Raw genomic sequence first — 26,860 nt, forward strand, 5'->3', positions numbered from 1 at the left:
TTGGAGTATTGGAGGCATGGACTCTGATGGGATAGTTGAAGTATTGGAGGGATGGACTCTGATGGGACCATTTGAGTTGGAGGGATGGACTCTGATGGGACAGTTGGAGGTGGAGGGATGGACTCTGATGGGAGGGTTGGAGTATTGGAGGGATGGTCTCTGATTGGACAGTTGGAGTATTGGAGGGATGGACTCTGATGGGAGTGTTGGAGGTGGAGGGATGGACTCTGATGGGAGGGTTGGAGTATTGGAGGGATGGACTATGATGGGACAGTTGGAGTTTTGGAGGGATGGACACTGATGGGAGTGTTGGAGGTGGAGGGATGGACTCTGTTGGGAGTGTTGGATTTGGAGGGATGGACTCTGATGGGACAGTTGGAGTTGGAGGGATGGACTCTGATGGGACAGTTGGAGTATTGGAGGGATGGTCTCTGATGGGAGTGTCGGAGTATTGGAGGGATGGACTCTAATGGGAGTGTTGGAATATTGGAGGGATGGACTCTGATGGGAGGCTTGGAGAAATGGTGGTATGGGCTCTGATGGAATAGTTGGAGTATTGGAGGGATGGACTCTGATGGGAGTGTTGGAGTTGGAGGGATGGACTCTGATGGGACAGTTCGAGCATTGGAGGGATGGACTCTGATGGGACAGTTGGAGTACTGGAGGGATGGACTCTGATGGGAGTGTTGGAGGTGGAGAAATGGACTCTTTTGGGAGTGTTGGAGTTGGAGGGATGGACTCTGATGGGACAGTTGGAGTTGGAGGGATGGACTCTGATGGGACAGTTGGTGTTGGAGGAATAGACTCTGATGGAACAGTTGGAGAATTGGAGGGATGGACTCTGTTGGGAGCGTTGGTAAATTGGAGGGATGGACTCTGATGGGACAGTTGGAGGGATGGACTCTGATGGGAGTGTTGGAGTTGGAGGGATGGTTTCTGATGGGATAATTGGAGTATTGGTGGGAAGGACTCTGATGGGACAGTTGGAGTATTGGAGGGATGGTCTCTGATGGGAGTGTTGGAGTATTGGAGGGATGGACTCTAATGGGAGTGTTGGAGTATTGGAGGGATGGACTCTAATGGGAGTGTTGGAGTATTGGAGGGATGGACTCTGATGGGAGGGTTGGAAAAATGGTGGTATGGGCTCTGATGGGAAAGTTGGAGTATTGGAGGGATGGACTCTGATGGGAGTGTTGGAGTTGGACGGATGGACTCTGATGGGACAGTTCGAGTATTGGAGGGATGGACTCTGATGGGACAGTTGGAGTACTGGAGGGATGCACTCTGATGGGACAGTTGGTGAATTGGAAGGATGGATCTCCGATGGGAGTGTTGGAGGTGGAGGGATGGACTCTGATGGGAGTGTTGGAGTTGGAGGGATGGATTCTGATGGGACAGTTGGAGTACTGGAGGGTTATGGACTCTGATGGGAGTGTTGGAGGTGGAGGGATGGACTCTGATGGGACGGTTGGAGTAATGGTGAGATGGACTCTGATGGGATAGTTGGAGTATTGGAGGGATGGACTCTGAATGGAGTGTTGGAGATGGAGGGCTGGACTTTGATGGGAGTGTTGGAGTTGGAGGAATGGACTCTGATGGGAGTGTTGGAGATGGAGGAATGGACTCTGATGGGACAGTTGGAGTATTGGAGGGATGGACTTTGATGGGATAGTTGAAGTATTGGAGGGATGGACTCTGATGGGACCGTTGGAGTTGGAGGGATGGACTCTGATGGGACAGTTGGAGGTGTAGGGATGGACTCTGATGCGAGTGTTGGAGTTGGAGGAATGGACTCTGATTGGAGTGTTGGAGGTTGAGGGATGGACTCTGATGGGACAGTTGGAGTATTGGAGGGATGGACTCTGATGGGACAGTTGGCGTATTGGAGGGATGGACTCTGATGGGAGTGTTGGAGTTGGAAGGATGGACTCTGATGGGAGCGTTGGAATTGGAGGGATGGACACTGATGCGATAGTTGGAGTATTGGTGGGATGGACTCTGATGGGAGTGTTGGAGTATTGGAGGGATGGACTCTGATGGGAGCTTTGGTAAATTGGAGGGATGGACTCTGTTGGGAGTGTTGGAGAATTGGAGGGATGGACTCTGATGGGACAGTTGGAGTTGGAGGGATGGACTCTGATGGGAGTGTTGGAGTTGGAGGGATGGACTCTGATGGGATAATTGGAGTATTGGTGGGATGGACTCTGATGGGAGGGTTGGAGTACTGGAGGGATGGACTCTGATGGGAGTGTTGGAGTAGGAGGGATGGACTCGGATGGGACAGTTGGAGTATTGGAGGGATGGACTCTGATGGGAGTGTTGGAGGTGGAGGGATGGACACTGAAGGGGCAGTTGGAGGTGGAGGGATGGACCCTGATGGGAACATTGGAGTACTGGAGGGATATGGACTCTGATGGGAGTGTTGGAGGTGGAGGGATGGATTCTGATGGGACAGTTGGAGTACTGGAGGGATATGGACTCTGATGGGAGTGTTGGAGGTGGAGGGATGGAGTCTGATGGGATGGTTGGAGTAATGGTGAGATGGATTCTGATAGGATAGTTGGAGTATTGGAGGGATGGACTCTGATGGAAGTGTTGGAGGTGGAGGGATGGACTCTGATGGGAGTGTTGGAGTTGGAGGAATGGACTCTGATGGGAGTGTTGTAGTTGAAGGGATGGACTCTGATGGGAGTGTTGGAGTTGGAGGGATGGACTCTAATGGGAGTGTTGGAGTTGGAGGGATGGACTCTGATGGGAGTGTTGGAGTACTGGACGGATGTACTCTGATGGGACAGTTAGAGTATTGGAGGCATGGACTCTGATGGGTCAGTTGGAGTATTGGAGGCATGGACTCTGATGGGATAGTTGAAGTATTGGAGGGATGGACTCTGCTGGGAGTGTTGGAGGTGGAGGGATGGACTCGAATGGGAGTGTTGGAGTTGGAGGGATGGACTCTGATGGGATGGTTGGAGTAATGGTGAGATGGATTCTGATGGGATAGTTGGAGTATTGGAGGGATGGACTCTGATGGAAGTGTTGGAGGTGGAGGGATGGACTCTGATGGGAGTGTTGGAGTTGGAGGGATGGACTCTGATGGGAGTGTTGTAGTTGAAGGGATGGACTCTGATGGGAGTGTTGGAGTTGGAGGGATGGACTCTGATGGGACAGTTGGAGGTGGAGGGATGGACTCTGATGGGAGTGTTGGAGTTGGAGGGATGGACTCTGATGGGAGTGTTGGAGTTGGAGGGATGGACTCTGATGGGAGTGTTGGAGTTGGAGGGATGGACTCTGATGGGAGTGTTGGAGTTGGAGGGATGGACTCTGATGGGAGTGTTGGAGTACTGGACGGATGTACTCTGATGGGACAGTTGGAGTATTGGAGGCATGGACTCTGATGGGATAGTTGAAGTATTGGAGGGATGGACTCTGCAGAGAGAGTTGGAGGTGGAGGGATGGACTCTGATGGGAGTGTTGGAGTTGGAGGGATGGACTCTGATGGGAGTGTTGGAGTTGGAGGGATGGACTCTGATGGGAGTGTTGGAGTTGGAGGGATGGACTCTGATGGGAGTGTTGGAGTTGGAGGGATGGACTCTGACGGGAGTTTTGGAGTACTGGACGGATGTACTCTGATGGGACAGTTGGAGTATTGGAGGCATGGACTCTGATGGGACCGTTGGAGTTGGAGTGATGGACTCAGATGCGAGTGTTGGAGTTGGAGGGATGGACTGTGATGGGAGTGTTGTAGGTGGAGGGATGGACTCTGATGGGACAGTTGGAGTATTGGAGGGATGGACTCTGATGGGACAGTTGGAGTATTGGAGGGATGGACTCTGAAGGGAGTGTTGGAGTATTGGAGGGATGGACTCTGATGGGACAGTTGGAGGTGGAGGGATGGACTCTGATGGGAGTGTTGGAGGTGGTGGGATGGACTCTGATGGGAGTGTTGGAGTTGGAGGGATGATCTCTGATGGGAGTGTTGGAGTTGGAGGGATGGACTCTGATGGGAGTGTTGGAGTACTGGACGGATGTACTCTGATGGGACAGTTGGAGTATTGGAGGCATGGACTCTGATGGGATAGTTGAAGTATTGGAGGGATGGACTCTGCTGGGAGTGTTGGAGGTGGAGGGATGGACTCTGATGGGAGTGTTGGAGTTGGAGGGATGGACTCTGATGGGAGTGTTGGAGTTGGAGGGATGCACTCTGATGGGAGTGTTGGAGTTGGAGGGATGGACTCTGATGGGAGTGTTGGAGTTGGAGGGATGGACTCTGATGGGACTGTTGGAGTATTGGAGGCATGGACTCTGATGGGATAGTTGAAGTATTGGAGGGATGGACTCTGATGGGACCATTGGAGTTGGAGGGATGGACTCTGATGGGAGAGTTGGAGTATTGGAGGGATGGACTCTGATTGGACAGTTGGAGTATTGGAGGGATGGACTCTGATGGGAGTGTTGGAGGTGGAGGGATGGACTCTGTTGGGAGTGCTGGAGTTGGAGGGATGGACTCTGATGGGAGGGTTGGAGTACTGGAGGGATGGACTCTGATGGGACAGTTGGAGTATTGGAGGGATGGTCACTGATGGGAGTGTTGGAGGTGGAGGGATGGACTCTGTTGGGAGTGTTGGAGTTGGAGGGATGGACTCTGATGGGACAGTTGGAGTTGGAGGGATGGACTCTGATGGGAGTCTTGGAGGGATGGTCTCTGATGGGATAATTGGAGTATTGGTGGGATGGACTCTGATGGCACAGTTGGAGTATTGGAGGGATGGTCTCTGATGGGAGTGTTGGAGTATTGGAGGGATTAACTCTGATGGGACAGTTGGAGTATTGGAGGGATGGACTCTGATGGGAGGGTTGGAGAAATGGTGGTATGGGCTCTGATGGGATAGTTGCAGTATTGGAGGGATGGACTCTGATGGGAGTGTTGGAGTTGGAGGGATGGACTCTCATGGGACAGTTCGAGTATTGGAGGGATGGACTCTGATGGGACAGTTGGAGTACTGGAGGGATGCACTCTGATGGGACAGTTGGAGTATTGGAGGGATGGACTCTGATGGGAGTGTTGGAGGTGGAGGGATGGACTCTTTTGGGATTGTTGGAGTTGGAGGGTTGGACTCTGTTGGGACAGTTGGTGTTGGAGGAATAGACTCTGATGGAACAGTTGGAGAATTGGAGGGATGGACTCTGTTGGGAGCGTTGGTAAATTGGAGGGATGGACTCTAATGGGACAGTTGGAGGGATGGACTCTGATGGGAGTGTTGGAGTTGGAGGGATGGTCTCTGATGGGATAATTGGAGTATTGGTGGGAAGGACTCTGATGGGACAGTTGTAGTATTGGTAGGATGGTCTCTGATGGGAGTGTTGGAGTATTGGAGGGATGGACTCTAATGGGAGTGTTGGAGTATTGGAGCGATGGACTCTGATGGGACAGTTGGAGTATTGGAGGGATGGACTCTGATGGGAGGGTTGGACAAATGGTCGTATGGGCTCTGATGGGATAGTTGGAGTATTGGAGGGATGGACTCTGATGGGTGTGTTGGAGTTGGACGGATGGACTCTGATGGGACAGTTCGAGTATTGGAGGGGTGGAGTCTGATGGGACAGTTGGAGTACTGGAGGGATGCACTCTGATGGGACAGTTGGTGAATTGGAAGGATGGATCTCCGATGGGAGTGTTGGAGGTGGAGGGATGGACACTGAATGGACAGTTGGAGGTGGAGGGATGGACTCTGATGGGAGGATTGGAGTACTGGAGGGATGGACTCTGATGGGTGTGTTGGAGTTGGAGGGATGGATTCTGATGGGACAGTTGGAATACTGGAGGGTTATGGACTCTGATGGGAGTGTTGGAGGTGGAGGGATGGACTCTGATGGGACGGTTGGAGTAATGGTGAGATGGACTCTGATGGGATAGTTGGAGTATTGGAGGGATGGACTCTGAATGGAGTGTTGGAGTATTGGAGGGATGGACGCTGATGGGAGTGTTGGAGGTGGAGGGATGGACTTTGATGGGAGTGTTGGAGTTGGAGGGATGGACTCTGATGGGAGTGTTGGAGGTGGAGGGATGGACTCTGATGGGACAGTTGGAGTATTGGAGGCATGGACTTTGATGGGATAGTTGAAGTATAGGAGGGATGGACTCTGATGGGACCGTTGGAGTTGGAGGGATGGACTCTGATGGGACAGTTGGAGGTGTAGGGATGGACTCTGATGCGAGTGTTGGAGTTGGAGGAATGGACTCTGATGGGAGTGTTGGAGGTTGAGGGATGGACTCTGATGGGACAGTTGCAGTATTGGAGGGATGGACTCTGATGGGACAGTTGGCGTATTGGAGGGATGGACTCTGATGGGAGTGTTGGAGTTGGAAGGATGGACACTGATGGGAGTGTTGGAATTGTAGGGATGGACACTGATGCGATAGTTGGAGTATTGGTGGGATGGACTCTGATGCGAGTGTTGGAGTATTGGAGGGATGGACCCTGTTGGGAGAGTTGGTAAATTGGAGGGATGGACTCTGTTGGGAGTGTTGGAGAATTGGAGGGATGGACTCTGATGGGACAGTTGGAGTTGGAGGGATGGACTCTGATGGGAGTGTTGGAGTTGGAGGGATGGACTCTGATGGGATAATTGGAGTATTGGTGGGATGGACTCTGAAGGGAGGGTTGGAGTATTGGAGGGTTGGACTCTGATGGGAGTGTTGGAGTACTGGAGGGATGGACTTTGATGGGAGTGTTGGAGTTGGATGGATGGATTCTGATGGGACAGTTGGAGTACTGGAGGGATATGGACTCTGATGGGAGTGTTGGAGGTGGAGGGACGGAGTCTGATGGGATGGTTGGAGTAATGGTGAGATGGACTCTGATGGGATAGTTGAAGTATTGGAGGGATGGACTCTGAAGGGAGTGTTAGAGTATTGGAGGAATGGACTCTGATGGGAGTGTTGGAGTTGGAGGGATGGACTCTGATGGGAGTGTTGGAGTTGAAGGGATGGACTCTGATGGGAGTGTTCGAGTTGGAGGGATGGTCTCTGATGGGAGTGTTGGAGTTGGAGGGATGGACTCTGATGGGAGTGTTGGAGTACTGGACGGATGTACTCTGACGGGACAGTTGGAGTATTGGAGGCATGGACTCTGATGGGATAGTTGAAGTATTGGAGGGATGGACTCTGCTGGGAGTGTTGGAGGTGGAGGGATGTACTCTGATGGGAGTGTTGGAGTTGGAGGGATGGACTCTGATGGGAGTGTTGGAGTTGGAGGGATGGACTCTGATGGGAGTGTAGGAGTTGGAGGGATGGACTCTGATGGGAGCGTTGGAGTTGGAGGGATGGACTCTGATGGGAGTGTTGGAGTACTGGACGGATGTACTCTGATGGGACTGTTGGAGTATTGGAGGCATGGACTCTGATGGGATAGTTGAAGTATTGGAGGGATGGACTCTGATGGGACCATTTGAGTTGGAGGGATGGACTCTGATGGGACAGTTGGAGGTGGAGGGATGGAATCTGATGGGAGGGTTGGAGTATTGGAGGGATGGACTCTGATTGGACAGTTGGAGTATTGGAGGGATGGACTCTGATGGGAGTGTTGGAGGTGGAGGGATGGACTCTGTTGGGAGTGTTGGATTTGGAGGGATGGACTCTGATGGGACAGTTGGAGTTGGAGGGATGGACTCTAATGGGAGTGTTGGAGGGATGGTCTCTGATGGGATAATTGGAGTATTGGTGGGATGGACTCTGATGGCACAGTTGGAGTATTGGAGGGATGGTCTCTGATGGGAGTGTTGGAGTATTGGAGGGATGGACTCTAATGGGAGTGTTGGAATATTGGAGGGATGCACTCTGATGGGACAGTTGGAGTATTGGAGGGATGGACTCTGATGGGAGGCTTGGAGAAATGGTGGTATGGGCTCTGATGGAATAGTTGGAGTATTGGAGGGATGGACTCTGATGGGACAGTTCGAGCATTGGAGGGATGGACTCTGATGGGACAGTTGGAGTACTGGAGGGATGCACTCTGATGGGACAGTTGGAGTACTGGAGGGATGGACTCTGATGGGAGTGTTGGAGGTGGAGAAATGGACTCTTTTGGGAGTGTTGGAGAATTGGAGGGATGGACTCTGATGGGAGTGTTGGAGTTGGAGGGATGGACTCTGATGGGACAGTTGGAGTTGGAGGGATGGACTCTGATGGGACAGTTGGTGTTGGATGAATAGACTCTGATGGAACAGTTGGAGAATTGGAGGGATGGACTCTGTTGGGAGCGTTGGTAAATTGGAGGGATGGACTCTGATGGGACAGTTGGAGGGATGGACTATGATGGGAGTGTTGGAGTTGGAGGGATGGTCTCTGATGGGATAATTGGAGTATTGGTGGGAAGGACTCTGATGGGACAGTTGTAGTATTGGTAGGATGGTCTCTGATGGGAGTGTTGGAGTATTGGAGGGATGGACTCTAATGGGAGTGTTGGAGTATTGGAGGGATGGACTCTGATGGGACAGTTGGAGTATTGGAGGGATGGACTCTGATGGGAGGGTTGGAGAAATGGTCGTATGGGCTCTGATGGGATAGTTGGAGTATTGGAGGGATGGACTCTGATGGGAGTGTTGGAGTTGGACGGATGGACTCTGATGGGACAGTTCGAGTATTGGAGGGGTGGACTCTGATGGGACAGTTGGAGTACTGGAGGGATGCACTCTGATGGGACAGTTGGTGAATTGGAAGGATGGATCTCCGATGGGAGTGTTGGAGGTGGAGGGATGGACTCTGATGGGAGGATTGGAGCACTGGAGGGATGGACTCTGATGGGTGTGTTGGAGTTGGAGGGATGGATTCTGATGGGACAGTTGGAATACTGGAGGGTTATGGACTCTGATGGGAGTGTTGGAGGTGGAGGGATGGACTCTGATGGGACGGTTGGAGTAATGGTGAGATGGACTCTGATGGGATAGTTGGAGTATTGGAGGGATGGACGCTGATGGGAGTGTTGGAGGTGGAGGGATGGACTTTGATGGGAGTGTTGGAGTTGGAGGGATGGACTCTGATGGGAGTGTTGGAGGTGGAGGGATGGACTCTGATGGGACAGTTGGAGTATTGGAGGCATGGACTTTGATGGGATAGTTGAAGTATAGGAGGGATGGACTCTGATGGGACCGTTGGGAGTTGGAGGGATGGACTCTGATGGGACAGTTGGAGGTGTAGGGATGGACTCTGATGCGAGTGTTGGAGTTGGAGGAATGGACTCTGATGGGAGTGTTGGAGGTTGAGGGATGGACTCTGATGGGACAGTTGCAGTATTGGAGGGATGGACTCTGATGGGACAGTTGGCGTATTGGAGGGATGGACTCTGATGGGAGTGTTGGAGTTGGAAGGATGGACTCTGATGGGAGCGTTGGAATTGTAGGGATGGACACTGATGCGATAGTTGGAGTATTGGTGGGATGGACTCTGATGCGAGTGTTGGAGTATTGGTGGGATGGACCCTGTTGGGAGCGTTGGTAAATTGGAGGGATGGACTCTGTTGGGAGTGTTGGAGAATTGGAGGGATGGACTCTGATGGGACAGTTGGAGTTGGAGGGATGGACTCTGATGGGAGTGTTGGAGTTGGAGGGATGGACTCTGATGGGATAATTGGAGTATTGGAGGGTTGGACTCTGATGGGAGTGTTGGAGTTGGAGGGATGGACTCTGATGGGAGTGTTGGAGTATTGGAGGGTTGGACTCTGATGGGAGTGTTGGAGTACTGGAGGGATATGGACTCTGATGGGATGGTTGGAGTAATGGTGAGATGGACTCTGATGGGATAGTTGGAGTATTGGAGGGATGGACTCTGAAGGGAGTGTTGGAGTATTGGAGGAATGGACTCTGATGGGAGTGTTGGAGGTGGTGGGATGGACTCTGATGGGAGTGTTGGAGTTGGAGGGATGGACTCTGATGGGAGTGTTGGAGTTGAAGGGATGGACTCTGATGGGAGTGTTCGAGTTGGAGGGATGGTCTCTGATGGGAGTGTTGGAGTTGGAGGGATGGACTCTGATGGGAGTGTTGGAGTACTGGACGGATGTACTCTGACGGGACAGTTGGAGTATTGGAGGCATGGACTCTGATGGGATAGTTGAAGTATTGGAGGGATGGACTCTGCTGGGAGTGTTGGAGGTGGAGGGATGGACTCTGATGGGAGTGTTGGAGTTGGAGGGATGGACTCTGATGGGAGTGTTGGAGTTGGAGGGATGGACTCTGATGGGAGTGTTGGAGTTGGAGGGATGGACTCTGATGGGAGCGTTGGAGTTGGAGGGATGGACTCTGATGGGAGTGTTGGAGTACTGGACGGATGTACTCTGATGGGACTGTTGGAGTATTGGAGGCATGGACTCTGATGGGATAGTTGAAGTATTGGAGGGATGGACTCTGATGGGACCATTTGAGTTGGAGGGATGGACTCTGATGGGACAGTTGGAGGTGGAGGGATGGACTCTGATGGGAGGGTTGGAGTATTGGAGGGATGGACTCTGATTGGACAGTTGGAGTATTGGAGGGATGGACTCTGATGGGAGTGTTGGAGGTGGAGGGATGGACTCTGATGGGAGGGTTGGAGTATTGGAGGGATGGACTATGATGGGACAGTTGGAGTTTTGGAGGGATGGACACTGATGGGAGTGTTGGAGGTGGAGGGATGGACTCTGTTGGGAGTGTTGGATTTGGAGGGATGGACTCTGATGGGACAGTTGGAGTTGGAGGGATGGACTCTGATGGGACAGTTGGAGTATTGGAGGGATGGTCTCTGATGGGAGTGTCGGAGTATTGGAGGGATGGACTCTAATGGGAGTGTTGGAATATTGGAGGGATGGACTCTGATGGGAGGCTTGGAGAAATGGTGGTATGGGCTCTGATGGAATAGTTGGAGTATTGGAGGGATGGACTCTGATGGGAGTGTTGGAGTTGGAGGGATGGACTCTGATGGGACAGTTCGAGCATTGGAGGGATGGACTCTGATGGGACAGTTGGAGTACTGGAGGGATGGACTCTGATGGGAGTGTTGGAGGTGGAGAAATGGACTCTTTTGGGAGTGTTGGAGTTGGAGGGATGGACTCTGATGGGACAGTTGGAGTTGGAGGGATGGACTCTGATGGGACAGTTGGTGTTGGAGGAATAGACTCTGATGGAACAGTTGGAGAATTGGAGGGATGGACTCTGTTGGGAGCGTTGGTAAATTGGAGGGATGGACTCTGATGGGACAGTTGGAGGGATGGACTCTGATGGGAGTGTTGGAGTTGGAGGGATGGTTTCTGATGGGATAATTGGAGTATTGGTGGGAAGGACTCTGATGGGACAGTTGGAGTATTGGAGGGATGGTCTCTGATGGGAGTGTTGGAGTATTGGAGGGATGGACTCTAATGGGAGTGTTGGAGTATTGGAGGGATGGACTCTAATGGGAGTGTTGGAGTATTGGAGGGATGGACTCTGATGGGAGGGTTGGAGAAATGGTGGTATGGGCTCTGATGGGAAAGTTGGAGTATTGGAGGGATGGACTCTGATGGGAGTGTTGGAGTTGGACGGATGGACTCTGATGGGACAGTTCGAGTATTGGAGGGATGGACTCTGATGGGACAGTTGGAGTACTGGAGGGATGCACTCTGATGGGACAGTTGGTGAATTGGAAGGATGGATCTCCGATGGGAGTGTTGGAGGTGGAGGGATGGACTCTGATGGGAGTGTTGGAGTTGGAGGGATGGATTCTGATGGGACAGTTGGAGTACTGGAGGGTTATGGACTCTGATGGGAGTGTTGGAGGTGGAGGGATGGACTCTGATGGGACGGTTGGAGTAATGGTGAGATGGACTCTGATGGGATAGTTGGAGTATTGGAGGGATGGACTCTGAATGGAGTGTTGGAGATGGAGGGCTGGACTTTGATGGGAGTGTTGGAGTTGGAGGAATGGACTCTGATGGGAGTGTTGGAGATGGAGGAATGGACTCTGATGGGACAGTTGGAGTATTGGAGGGATGGACTTTGATGGGATAGTTGAAGTATTGGAGGGATGGACTCTGATGGGACCGTTGGAGTTGGAGGGATGGACTCTGATGGGACAGTTGGAGGTGTAGGGATGGACTCTGATGCGAGTGTTGGAGTTGGAGGAATGGACTCTGATTGGAGTGTTGGAGGTTGAGGGATGGACTCTGATGGGACAGTTGGAGTATTGGAGGGATGGACTCTGATGGGACAGTTGGCGTATTGGAGGGAAGGACTCTGATGGGAGTGTTGGAGTTGGAAGGATGGACTCTGATGGGAGCGTTGGAATTGGAGGGATGGACACTGATGCGATAGTTGGAGTATTGGTGGGATGGACTCTGATGGGAGTGTTGGAGTATTGGAGGGATGGACTCTGATGGGAGCTTTGGTAAATTGGAGGGATGGACTCTGTTGGGAGTGTTGGAGAATTGGAGGGATGGACTCTGATGGGACAGTTGGAGTTGGAGGGATGGACTCTGATGGGAGTGTTGGAGTTGGAGGGATGGACTCTGATGGGATAATTGGAGTATTGGTGGGATGGACTCTGATGGGAGGGTTGGAGTACTGGAGGGATGGACTCTGATGGGAGTGTTGGAGTAGGAGGGATGGACTCGGATGGGACAGTTGGAGTATTGGAGGGATGGACTCTGATGGGAGTGTTGGAGGTGGAGGGATGGACACTGAAGGGGCAGTTGGAGGTGGAGGGATGGACCCTGATGGGAACATTGGAGTACTGGAGGGATATGGACTCTGATGGGAGTGTTGGAGGTGGAGGGATGGATTCTGATGGGACAGTTGGAGTACTGGAGGGATATGGACTCTGATGGGAGTGTTGGAGGTGGAGGGATGGAGTCTGATGGGATGGTTGGAGTAATGGTGAGATGGATTCTGATGGGATAGTTGGAGTATTGGAGGGATGGACTCTGATGGAAGTGTTGGAGGTGGAGGGATGGACTCTGATGGGAGTGTTGGAGTTGGAGAAATGGACTCTGATGGGAGTGTTGTAGTTGAAGGGATGGACTCTGATGGGAGTGTTGGAGTTGGAGGGATGGACTCTAATGGGAGTGTTGGAGTTGGAGGGATGGACTCTGATGGGAGTGTTGGAGTACTGGACGGATGTACTCTGATGGGACAGTTAGAGTATTGGAGGCATGGACTCTGATGGGTCAGTTGGAGTATTGGAGGCATGGACTCTGATGGGATAGTTGAAGTATTGGAGGGATGGACTCTGCTGGGAGTGTTGGAGGTGGAGGGATGGACTCGAATGGGAGTGTTGGAGTTGGAGGGATGGACTCTGATGGGATGGTTGGAGTAATGGTGAGATGGATTCTGATGGGATAGTTGGAGTATTGGAGGGATGGACTCTGATGGAAGTGTTGGAGGTGGAGGGATGGACTCTGATGGGAGTGTTGGAGTTGGAGGGATGGACTCTGATGGGAGTGTTGTAGTTGAAGGGATGGACTCTGATGGGAGTGTTGGAGTTGGAGGGATGGACTCTGATGGGACAGTTGGAGGTGGAGGGATGGACTCTGATGGGAGTATTGGAGTTGGAGGGATGGACTCTGATGGGAGTGTTGGAGTTGGAGGGATGGACTCTGATGGGAGTGTTGGAGTTGGAGGGATGGACTCTGATGGGAGTGTTGGAGTTGGAGGGATGGACTCTGATGGGAGTGTTGGAGTACTGGACGGATGTACTCTGATGGGACAGTTGGAGTATTGGAGGCATGGACTCTGATGGGATAGTTGAAGTATTGGAGGGATGGACTCTGCAGAGAGAGTTGGAGGTGGAGGGATGGACTCTGATGGGAGTGTTGGAGTTGGAGGGATGGACTCTGATGGGAGTGTTGGAGTTGGAGGGATGGACTCTGATGGGAGTGTTGGAGTTGGAGGGATGGACTCTGATGGGAGTGTTGGAGTTGGAGGGATGGACTCTGACGGGAGTTTTGGAGTACTGGACGGATGTACTCTGATGGGACAGTTGGAGTATTGGAGGCATGGACTCTGATGGGACCGTTGGAGTTGGAGGGATGGACTCAGATGCGAGTGTTGGAGTTGGAGGGATGGACTGTGATGGGAGTGTTGTAGGTGGAGGGATGGACTCTGATGGGACAGTTGGAGTATTGGAGGGATGGACTCTGATGGGACAGTTGGAGGTGGAGGGATGGACTCAGATGCGAGTGTTGGAGTTGGAGGGATGGACTGTGATGGGAGTGTTGTAGGTGGAGGGATGGACTCTGATGGGACAGTTGGAGTATTGGAGGGATGGACTCTGATGGGACAGTTGGAGGTGTAGGGATGGACTCTGATGCGAGTGTTGGAGTTGGAGGAATGGACTCTGATGGGAGTGTTGGAGGTTGAGGGATGGACTCTGATGGGACAGTTGGAGTATTGGAGGGATGGACTCTGATGGGACAGTTGGCGTATTGGAGGGATGGACTCTGATGGGAGTGTTGGAGTTGGAAGGATGGACTCTGATGGGAGCGTTGGAATTGGATTGATGGACACTGATGCGATAGTTGGAGTATTGGTGGGATGGACTCTGATGGGAGTGTTGGAGTATTGGAGGGATGGACTCTGTTCGGAGCATTGGTAAATTGGAGGGATGGACTCTGTTGGGAGTGTTGGAGAATTGGAGGGATGGACTCTGATGGGACAGTTGGAGTTGGAGGGATGGATTCTCATGGGAGTGTTGGAGTTGGAGGGATGGACTCTGATGGGATAATTGGAGTATTGGTGGGATGGACTCTGATGGGAGGGTTGGAGTACTGGAGGGATGGACTCTGATGGGAGTGTTGGAGTTGGAGGGATGGACTCGGATGGGACAGTTGGAGTATTGGAGGGATGGACTCTGATGGGACAGTTGCAGTACTGGAGGGATGGACTCTGATGGGAGTGTTGGAGGTGGAGGGATGGATACTGAAGGGGCAGTTGGAGGTGGAGGGATGGACTCTGATGGGAATGTTGGAGTTGGAGGGATGGACTCTGATGGGAGTGTTGTAGTTGAAGGGATGGACTCTGATGGGAGTGTTGGAGATGGAGGGATGGACTCTGATGGGAGTGTTGGAGTTGGAGGGATGGACTCTGATGGGACAGTTGGGAGTATTGGAGGCATGGACTCTGATGGGACAGTTGGAGTATTGGAGGCATGGACTCTGATGGGACAGTTGGTGAATTGGAAGGATGGATCTCCGATGGGAGTGTTGGAGGTGGAGGGATGGACTCTGATGGGAGCATTGGAGTACTGGAGGGATGGACTCTGATGGGAGTGTTGGAGTTGGAGGGATGGATTCTGATGGGACAGTTGGAGTACTGCAGGGTTATGGACTCTGATGGGAGTGTTGGAGGTGGAGGGATGGACTCTGATGGGATGGTTGGAGTAATGGTGAGATGGACTCTGATGGGATAGTTGGAGTATTGGAGGGATGGACTCTGAATGGAGTGTTGGAGTATTGGAGGGATGGACGCTGATGGGAGTGTTGGAGATGGAGGGCTGGACTTTGATGGGAGTGTTGGAGTTGGAGGAATGGACTCTGATGGGAGTGTTGGAGATGGAGGAATGGACTCTGATGGGACAGTTGGAGTATTGGAGGGATGGACTTTGATGGGATAGTTGAAGTATTGGAGGGATGGACTCTGATGGGACCGTTGGAGTTGGAGGGATGGACTCTGATGGGACAGTTGGAGGTGTAGGGATGGACTCTGATGCGAGTGTTGGAGTTGGAGGAATGGACTCCGATTGGAGTGTTGGAGGTTGAGGGATGGACTCTGATGGGACAGTTGGAGTATTGGAGGGATGGACTCTGATGGGACAGTTGGCGTATTGGAGGGATGGACTCTGATGGGAGTGTTGGAGTTGGAAGGATGGACTCGGATGGGACAGTTGGAGTATTGGAGGGATGGACTCTGATGCGATAGTTGGAGTATTGGTGGGATGGACTCTGATGGGAGTGTTGGAGTATTGGAGGGATGAACTCTTTTGGGAGCTTTGGTAAATTGGAGGGATGGACTCTGTTGGGAGTGTTGGAGAATTGGAGGGATGGACTCTGATGGGACAGTTGGAGTTGGAGGGATGGACTCTGATGGGATAATTGGAGTATTGGTGGGATGGACTCTGATGGGAGGGTTGGAGTTGGAGGGATGGACTCTGATGGGATAATTGGAGTATTGGTGGGATGGACTCTGATGGGAGGGTTGGAGTACTGGAGGGATGGACTCTGATGGGAGTGTTGGAGTAGGAGGGATGGACTCGGATGGGACAGTTGGAGTATTGGAGGGATGGACTCTGATGGGACAGTTGCAGTACTGGAGGGATGGTCTCTGATGGGACAGTTGGAGTATTGGAGGGATGGACTATGATGGGAGGGTTGGAGAAATGGTGGTATGGGCTCTGATGGGATAGTTGGAGTGTTGGAGGGATGGACTCTGATGGGAGTGTTGGAGTTGGAGGGATGGACTCTGATGGGACAGTTGGAGTATTGGAGGGATGGACTCTGATGGGAGTGTTGGAGGTGGAGGGATGGACACTGAAGGGGCAGTTGGAGGTGGAGGGATGGACTCTGATGGGAACATTGGAGTACTGGAGGGATATGGACTCTGATGGGAGTGTTGGAGGTGGAGGGATGGATTCTGATGGGACAGTTGGAGTACTGGAGGGATATGGACTCTGATGGGAGTGTTGGAGGTGGAGGGATGGAGTCTGATGGGATGGTTGGAGTAATGGTGAGATGGATTCTGATGGGATAGTTGGAGTATTGGAGGGATGGACTCTGATGGAAGTGTTGGAGGTGGAGGGATGGACTCTGATGGGAGTGTTGGAGTTGGAGGGATGGACTCTGATGGGAGTGTTGTAGTTGAAGGGATGGACTCTGATGGGAGTGTTGGAGTTGGAGGGATGGACTCTAATGGGAGTGTTGGAGTTGGAGGGATGGACTCTGATGGGAGTGTTGGAGTACTGGACGGATGTACTCTGATGGGACAGTTAGAGTATTGGAGGCATGGACTCTGATGGGTCAGTTGGAGTATTGGAGGCATGGACTCTGATGGGATAGTTGAAGTATTGGAGGGATGGACTCTGCTGGGAGTGTTGGAGGTGGAGGGATGGACTCGAATGGGAGTGTTGGAGTTGGAGGGATGGACTCTGATGGGATGGTTGGAGTAATGGTGAGATGGATTCTGATGGGATAGTTGGAGTATTGGAGGGATGGACTCTGATGGAAGTGTTGGAGGTGGAGGGATGGACTCTGATGGGAGTGTTGGAGTTGGAGGGATGGACTCTGATGGGAGTGTTGTAGTTGAAGGGATGGACTCTGATGGGAGTGTTGGAGTTGGAGGGATGGACTCTGATGGGACAGTTGGAGGTGGAGGGATGGACTCTGATGGGAGTGTTGGAGTTGGAGGGATGGACTCTGATGGGAGTGTTGGAGTTGGAGGGATGGACTCTGATGGGAGTGTTGGAGTTGGAGGGATGGACTCTGATGGGAGTGTTGGAGTACTGGACGGATGTACTCTGATGGGACAGTTGGAGTATTGGAGGCATGGACTCTGATGGGATAGTTGAAGTATTGGAGGGATGGACTCTGCAGAGAGAGTTGGAGGTGGAGGGATGGACTCTGATGGGAGTGTTGGAGTTGGAGGGATGGACTCTGATGGGAGTGTTGGAGTTGGAGGGATGGACTCTGATGGGAGTGTTGGAGTTGGAGGGATGGACTCTGATGGGAGTGTTGGAGTTGGAGGGATGGACTCTGACGGGAGTTTTGGAGTACTGGACGGATGTACTCTGATGGGACAGTTGGAGTATTGGAGGCATGGACTCTGATGGGACCGTTGGAGTTGGAGGGATGGACTATGATGGGACAGTTGGAGGCGGAGGGATGGACTCAGATGCGAGTGTTGGAGTTGGAGGGATGGACTGTGATGGGAGTGTTGTAGGTGGAGGGATGGACTCTGATGGGACAGTTGGCGTATTGGAGGGATGGACTCTGATGGGACAGTTGGAGTATTGGTGGGATGGACTCTGATGGGACAGTTGGAGTATTGGAGGGATGGACTCTGATGGGACAGTTGGCGTATTGGAGGGATGGACTCTGATGGGAGTGTTGGAGTTGGAAGGATGGACTCTGATGGGAGTGTTGTAGGTGGAGGGATGGGCTCTGATGGGAGTGTTGTAGGTGGAGGGATGGACTCTGATGGGACAGTTGGAGTATTGGAGGGATGGACTCTGATGGGACAGTTGGAGGTGTAGGGATGGACTCTGATGCGAGTGTTGTAGGTGGAGGAATGGACTCTGATGGGAGTGTTGGAGGTTGAGGGATGGACTCTGATGGGACAGTTGGAGTATTGGAGGGATGGACTCTGATGGGACAGTTGGCGTATTGGAGGGATGGACTCTGATGGGAGTGTTGGAGTTGGAAGGATGGACTCTGATGGGAGCGTTGGAATTGGAGGGATGGACACTGATGCGATAGTTGGAGTATTGGTGGGATGGACTCTGCTGGGAGTGTTGGAGTATTGGAGGGATGGACTCTGTTCGGAGCATTGGTAAATTGGAGGGATGGACTCTGTTGGGAGTGTTGGAGAATTGGAGGGATGGACTCTGATGGGACAGTTGGAGTTGGAGGGATGGACTCCGATGGGATAATTGGAGTATTGGAGGGATGGACTCTGATGGGAGTGTTGGAGTTGGAGGGATGGACTCTGATGGGAGTGTTGGAGTATTGGTGGGATGGACTCTGATGGGAGGGTTGGAGTACTGGAGGGATGGACTCTGATGGAAGTGTTGGAGTTGGAGGGATGGACTCGGATGGGACAGTTGGAGTATTGGAGGGATGGACTCTGATGGGACAGTTGGAGTTGGAGGGATGGAGTCTGATGGGACAGTTGGAGTATTGGAGGGATGGACTCTGATGGGAGTGTTGGAGGTGGAGGGATGGACACTGAAGGGGCAGTTGGAGGTGGAGGGATGGACTCTGATGGGAGTGTTGGAGTTGGAGGGATGGACTCTGATGGGAGTGTTGGAGTTGGAGGGATGGCTCTGATGGGAGTGTTGGAGTTGGAGGGATGGACTCTGATGGGAGTGTTGGAGTACTGGACGGATGTACTCTGATGGGACAGTTGGAGTATTGGAGGCATGGACTCTGATGGGACAGTTGGAGTATTGGAGGCATGGACTCTGATGGGATAGTTGAAGTATTGGAGGGATGGACTCTGCTGGGAGTGTTGGAGGTGGAGGGATGGACTCTGCTGGGAGTGTTGGAGTTGGAGGGATGTACTCTGATGGGAGTGTTAGAGTTGGAGGGATGGACTCTGATGGGAGTGTTGGAGTTGGAGGGATGGACTCTCATGGGAGTGTTGGAGTTGGAGGGAAGGACTCTGATCGGAGAGTTGGAGTACTGGACGGATCTACTCTGATGGGACAGTTGGAGTATTGGAGGCATGGACTCTGATGGGATAGTTGAAGTATTGGAGGGATGGACTCTGATGGGACAGTTGGAGATGGAGGTATGGACTCTGATGGGAGTGTTGGAGTTGGAGGGATGGACTCTGATGGGAGTGTTGGAGTTGGAGGGATGGACTCTGATGGGAGTGTTGGAGTTGGAGGGATGGACTCTGATGGGACAGTTGGAGGTGTAGGGATGGACTCTGATGGGAGTGTTGGAGTTGGAGGGATGGACTCTGATGGGAGTGTTGGAGTTGGAGGGATGGACTCTGATGGGAGTGTTGGAGTTGGAGGGATGGACTCTAATGGGAGTGTTGGAGTTGGAGGGATGGAGTCTGATGGGAGTGTTGGAGTACTGGACGGATGTACTCTGATGGGACAGTTGGAGTATTGGAGGCATGGACTCTGATGGGACAGTTGGTGTATTGGAGGCATGGACTCTGATGGGATAGTTGAAGTATTGGAGGGATGGACTCTGCTGGGAGTGTTGGAGGTGGAGGGATGGACTCGGATGGGAGTGTTGGAGTTGGAGGGATGGACTCTGATGGGAGTGTTGGAGTTGGAGGGATGGACTCTGATGGGAGTGTTGGAGTTGGAGGGATGGACTCTGATGGGAGTGTTGGAGTTGGAGGGATGGACTCTGATGGGAGTGTTGGGGTACTGGACGGATGTACTCTGATGGGACAGTTAAGGAGTATTGGAGGCATGGACTCTAATGGGATAGTTGAAGTATTGGAGGGATGGACTCTGATGGGAGTGTTGGAGTTGGAGGGATGGACTCTGATGGGAGTTTTGGAGTACTGGACGGATGTACTCTGATGGGACAGTTGGAGTATTGGAGGCATGGACTCTGATGGGATAGTTGAAGTTTTGGAGGGATGGACTCTGATCGGACCGTTGGAGTTGGAGGGATGGACTCTGATGGGACCGTTGGAGTTGGAGGGATGGACTGTGATGGGAGTGTTGTAGGTGGAGGGATGGACTCTGATGGGGCAGTTGGAGTATTGGAGGGATGGACTCTGATGGGAGTGTTGGAGCTGGAGGGATGGACTCTGATGGGACAGTTGGAGTTGGAGGGATGGACTCTGATGGGACAGTTGGTGTTGCAGGGATAGACTCTGTTGGGAGCGTTGGTAAATTGGAGGGATGGACTCTGTTGGGAGTGTTGGAGAATTGGTGCGATGGACTCTGATGGGACAGTTGGAGTTGGAGGGACGGACTCTAATGGGAGTGTTGGAGGGATGGTCTCTGATGGGATAATTGGAGTATTGGTGGGATGGACTCTGATGGGACAGTTGGAGTATTGGAGGGATGGTCTCTGATGGGAGTGTTGGAGTATTGGAGGGATGGACTCTGATGGGAGGGTTGGAGAAATGGAAGGATGGATCTCTGATGGGAGTGTGGAGGGATGGACACTGAAGGGGCAGTTGGAGGTGGAGGGATGGACTCTGATGGGAGCATTGGAGTACTGGAGGGATGGACTCTGATGGGAGTGTTGGAGTTGGAGGGATGGATTCTGATGGGACAGTTGGAGTACTGGAGGGATATGAACTGTGATGGGAGTGTTGGAGGTGGAGGGATGGACTCTGATGGGACGGTTGGAGTAATGGTGAGATGGACTCTGATGGGATAGTTCGAGAATTGGAGGGATGGACTCTGAAGGGAGTGTTGGAGTATTGGGGGGATGGACTCTGATGGGAGTGTTGGAGGCGGAGGGATGGACTCTGATGGGAGTGTTGGAGTTGGAGGCATCTACTCTGATGGGAGTGTTGGAGGTGGAGGGATGGACTCTGATGGGACAGTTGGAGTATTGGAGGGATGGACTCTGATGGGACAGTTGGAGTTGGTGGGATGGACTCTGATGGAAGTGTTGGAGCATTGGAGGGATGGACTCTGATGGGAGCATTGGAATTGGAGGGATGGACTCTGATGGGATATTTGGAGCATTGGAGGGATGGACTCTGATGGGACAGTTGGAGTTGGTGGGATGGACTCTGATGGGACAGTTGGAGTATTGGAGGGATGGACTCTGATGGAAGTGTTGGATTTGGAGGGATGGACACTGAAGGGGCAGTTGGAGTATTGGAGGGATGGACTCTGATGGGACAGTTGGAGTATTGGACGGATGGACTCTGATGGGAGCATTGGAATTGGAGGGATGGACTCTGATGGGATATTTGGAGTATTGGAGGGATGGACTCTAATGGGACAGTTGGAGTTGGTGGGATGGACTCTGATGGAAGTGTTGGATTTGGAGGGATGGACTCTGATGGGGCAGTTGGAGTTGGAGGGATGGACTCTGATGGGACAGTTGGAGTATTGGACGGATGGACTCTGATGGGATAGTTGGAGTTGGAGGGATGGACTCTGATGGGAGTGTTGGAGTTGGAGGGATGGACTCTGATGGGACAGTTGGAGTAATGGAGGGATGGACTCTGTTGGGATAGTTGGAGTACTGGAGGGATGGACTCTGATGGGACAGTTGGAGAATTGGAGGGATGGACTCTGATGGGAGTGTTGGAGTTGGAGGGATGGACTCTGATGGGAGTGTTGGAGTTGGAGGGATGGACTCTGATGGGACAGTTGGAGTACTGGACGGATGGACTCTGATGCAAGAGTTGGGATGCTGGAGGGAAGAAATCACATGGGAGAATTGGAATACTATCCGGATGGACTGTGATGGGAGAGCTGGAATATTGGAGGGTTAATCGGCAACGGGCCAAAATGGCCATTTCCTATCCTAATCATGTGATCTTTGCTGATGAAATCTCTCTCTCGGTTTTCAGGTCGTGCCGCAAACAAAAAGGGCGATGGGCTCTTTTGGGACGATGGGCTGACTCGGAGCGAGTCATCATCACCATCTGCAGAATTGGACAACTACAGCTTTAATTGAAGTAATTTTTCGTCTCCGTATCTCATGTTGCTCCATGTCTCACACTTCTTTCGTGGGATAGTAGGGATTCTATGGAGATGGGTATTTGGAACGTTTTTCACGGTGATGGATGCCAACACACGGAATTAAATACCTTTTTGGACATGCGCCAATATTAAGCAGTACAAGGGCAGAATTTATATTGACTAAAACGTCCCTTTCGCACCAAGTACTTCCAGGCAAATTCAAGGACTAGAGAGGTGCAAAATAAAGTTCACAAGAACTCTCATTGTATGGTGTTATGTTTCAGACTTTAGTGTAATATGTTAAAGTTTCTGCCATTGAGCTAAACCATGTTTAATGATGTAAGTTGTGTAACAGTGGGCAGGGCTTCCTGGTGTAAATCTGTCGCTTCTACGCACAAAATTTAAACGCGGGTGCTGGAGGCAAGGCAGGACAGTTTAACATTTTGGTGAACCATCGCAGTTATTGCTGCTGTTCATTTGAATTCAAGAGGCCGTTGCCACTTTTGTCCTGTGGTTCCCACTCTGAGGGGAAGGGTATTCGTTTGACGAAAAGCTGACACCGCAGTCAACTTTTTAACAAACAAGAAGGGGTGCTGAGGTTGGGGAGAAGGGGCGACTACAAGGCCCTGAAAAAAGGTGAGCCAAGAGAGTTACGAAATAAACTCAAAGTCAATCCTGATGGTGGCAGTGTACTGTGTTTGTCATTTTTATATCATACTAAGATCTAAGATAAGATGGAAGTGAATGAATTTGATCATAATTTTTGCTCTGTATGTTCACATCACTGTGAAATAAATTAATGATTTTCACTGAGTCTTGCCTCATTTAATGATAATTCAGGCTACACTTAGAGAGATTCAGGGAATACACATATGAAAAACGCAAGAATTCAATGCAAGGAAATTGTAGCAGTGTGAGTCAACTCGGGTAAATCATTCAGTCTTGTTGATACCCAGCTCGACACAACAATGTGTATTATCTCGTGTACCGTCCAATCAACCCAGCTCCCTTGGCTCCCAGTCCTCAGTGCCATCCCCCCGCGCCCCCCCCCCCCCCCCCCCCCCGCCCTCCCAATCCCTTCACATAAGATGGGAGATTGCAACAAGAAAGCTCCTGGAGAAGGTTTACACTAACCCAAGCCTGCTGCTGCACGAGGATCTTACCAATCAACCTGCAGGGGCGGCACAGTGGTGCAGTGGTTAGCATTGCTGCCTCACGGCGCTGAGGATCCAGGTTCAATCCGGGTTCAGCCCCGGGTCACTCGCCCTGTGAAGTTTGCACATTCTCCCCGTGTCTGCGCGAGTCTCACCCCACAACCCATAGATGTGCAGGTAGGTGGATTGGCCACACTAAATTACCCCTTGAAGACAAAACAATCAACCTGCTCCTCGCCTTCCATCACACCAGCCTGTATGGCTGAGACCACCGTGCCCAGAAATAACAGCGGACGCCCTGTGGCAGCAGGAATGGAACCAACATGCCCCCATTAAAAACCACTTCCTCATCACAGATCCCACAGCCTGTCCACCTGGCTTCAACCTGCCACACCAACACTGGGCACCCCGCAGCCATTTCCACACTGGCCAAGGCCTTTGCAGCAAATGGGCACAAGTGGTGCCTTGCAGGGAACCCGGACTTCAGTGGTGGTGCCCCTCCCAGCCAATGACCCACATCACTGAAGACAGCTACCTGACAAAACTCAGCGGAGGCCTCCCAGAGCTCCGTTTAGCCACTGCAGAAGCTATTGCCTGGCTCGGTAATTACTGCACACATGAAAGAAAATTCAGGCTGCTCAAACAAGCAAATGATCCCAGTGAACCTGAGAAGGTATCCGTGACAGACTTCAATTGAGAGCAAATAAACTAAAATCCCTGAATGTTCCTTCCGCCATCAATCATTTGCTGGTCAGCTACTTTAGGATTAGGGAAAGGGAGAGATAGAGACTAAAGTTCCCTCCACGCTGTGCAATTAAGCACTAGATCAGCTTTCAGCATCAGTTGGACATAGATTACATTATTCAAAGTGCAGTTATGCCAAGGATGGCAGATTAGAAACATTGCTGGTTCAATGCAGAAAAAAGCTCTCTCAAAACTGTCCCATAAACCATTCCCAGGCAGGCACTGCACAGGTTAGATACAGAGTCCAACTTTGTCTTCATTGCACTATCAAAGGTCTATCCAATTCAAGATCCAGAGGAAAAGCTCCCTCTACACTGCTCCATCAAACACAGCTAAGTCACGTAAGGTACAGAGTAAAATTCTTTTTACACTGTCCCATTAAACACAAACAGGGCAAATTTGATACAGATTCAAGTCCGATCAAACAATCCTCGGACAAGTAATGCATGGGTTAGATGCAGAGTAAAGTGGCAGAATTCTCCATTCCTGAGACTGGGGCCGGGATTCTCCCTTCTGGGGACCAAGTCCCCACACCGGTGGGAAAACCGGCGCCAACCATTCCAGCGCCAACCACTCCGGCGTCTACAGCCCCCGAAAGTGTGGAATTCTCCGCATTTTCGGAGGCTAGGTGGACGGCGGAGGGGTTGGTGCCGCTCCAGCCAGCGCCGAAGGGACGGCCCGAGTTTGTGCATGCGTCGAAGAGCCGGCGTGATCTCGCGCATGCGTGGAACGGCCGGCATGATTCCGTGCAAGCACAGACCGGCCAGCGTATTATGGCTCCGCCATGGCCGGCGAGGAAGAAAGAAGTGCCCCCATGGAACAAGCCCGCCCTCAAATTGGTGGGCCCCGATCGCTGGCCAGGCCACCGTGGGGGCCCCCCCTGGGGTCGGATCCTCCCACGCGCCCCCCCCCCCGCCCGAGGACCGCCCATGCATACTCGCCTGCCATGTCCCGCCGGTGGGTGAGTTCAGTGATTCACGCCGGCGGGACTGGCCAAAAAATGGATGGCCGCTTGGCCCATTGGGGTCTGGAGAATCACTGGGGGGCCGCTGTCAATGCCCCCGACCGGCGTGGCGGGAATCTCCCCCCCCCACCCGAAAAACGGCACTGGAGAATACGGTAGTCGGCGTCGGGGCTCGCCCCCCCCGGGTATTCTCCAACCCGGTGATGGGGGGGGGGTTGGCGAATGCCGCCCTAAGTGTTGATGCCGGGCTGGGTCGTGGAATTCTACGACAGCAGAATTGGCGTCATACCTGGACCGATTCAACGACCGATAAGGGGCTAGCACCAGAGCCACGTGGGACACAATCGATTCTATTGAGAAACCATGCCGGATTCACGATTCACACTCAGGAAGCTGACAAGCTGCATATAAACATTTCACTCCCCACACACACCATCCCAGATGGCAGCGAGGAGAGCGGCACCCCACCGGGCTTGAGACCCTGCTAGATGTCATTTAGGAGAGGTGGGCGACTCTGTACCCCGGGCCGGGAAGGAGGCCGCCAGCCACCGCCGTTCACTCTGCCTGGCCGCAGGTGGCAGAGGCTGTAAGCACCGTGGGCAACACCATCTGGCCTGGCCAGCAGTGCCGTACGAAACTGCACCACCTCCTCAGGGCGGCAAGAATGAGAGGGCAGGACTGTGTCCCTGGCACCAACACCCGTCCCACATACCCATTGCCCCACCTCTGCCCTGCACCACATGCCAGCACCCATGCCAGCCACCATGGCCGGGTGCTCTGGCCAGTGTAGCCACCAGCTCCCATAAGAACATAAGAACTAGGAGCAGGAGTAGGCCATCTGGCCCCTCGAGCCTGCTCCGCCATTCAATGAGATCATGGCTGATCTTTTGTGGACTCAGCTCCACTTTCCGGCCCGAACACCATAACCCTTAATCCCTTTATTCTTCAAAAAACTATCTATCTTTATCTTATAAACATTTAACGAAGGAGTCTCAACTGGGCAAGGAATTCCATAGATTCACAACCCTTTGGGTGAAGAAGTTCCTCCTAAACTCAGTCCTAAATCTACTTCTCCTTATTTTGAGGCTCTGCCCCCTAGTTCTGCTTTCACCCACCAGTGAAACAACCTGCCCGCATCTATCCTATCTATTCCCTTCATAATTTTATATGTTTCCACAAGATTCCCCTCATCCTTCTAAATTCCAATGAGTACAGTCCCAGTCTACTCAACTTCTCCTCATAATCCTACCCCTTCAGCTCTGGGATTAACCCAAAACTGAACACAATACTCCAGGTGTGGTCTCTTTAACACCTTATACAGTTGCAGCATAACCTCCCTAGTCTTAAACTCCATCCCTCTAGCAATGAAGGACAAAATTCCATTTGCCTTCTTAATCATCTGTTGCACCTGTAAACCAACTTTTTGCGACTCATGCACTAGCACACCCAGGTCTCTCTGCACAGTTGCATGTTTTAATATTTTATCATTTAAATAATAATCCCTTTTGCTGTTATTCCTACCAAAATGGATAACCTCACATTTGTCAACATTGTATTCCATCTGCCAGACCCTAGCCCATTCACTTAACCTATCCAAATCCCTCTGCAGACTTCTAATATCCTCTGCACTTTTTGCTTTACCACTCATCTTAGTGTCGTCTGCAA

The 26,860-nt window shown here is 52.0% G+C and overlaps 1 protein-coding gene across 2 annotated transcripts in view; it reads left to right on the plus strand.

Moving 5' to 3' along the window:
- The window catches only part of ankmy1 (ankyrin repeat and MYND domain containing 1), a 285,915-nt gene extending 262,773 nt beyond the window's left edge, over positions 1-23,142 (plus strand). For both annotated transcript variants that reach the window (XM_072474912.1, XM_072474913.1), the window contains one exon: positions 22,222-23,142. In XM_072474912.1, coding sequence (XP_072331013.1) covers positions 22,222-22,328 — 107 coding nt within the window. In that variant the 3' untranslated portion in view covers positions 22,329-23,142. The remainder of the gene's footprint in view (positions 1-22,221) is intronic.
- The last annotated feature ends 3,718 nt before the right edge of the window (positions 23,143-26,860 follow it).

The sequence above is a fragment of the Scyliorhinus torazame genome, chromosome 14, assembly GCF_047496885.1.
Source record: "Scyliorhinus torazame isolate Kashiwa2021f chromosome 14, sScyTor2.1, whole genome shotgun sequence".
NCBI lineage: Eukaryota > Metazoa > Chordata > Chondrichthyes > Carcharhiniformes > Scyliorhinidae > Scyliorhinus > Scyliorhinus torazame.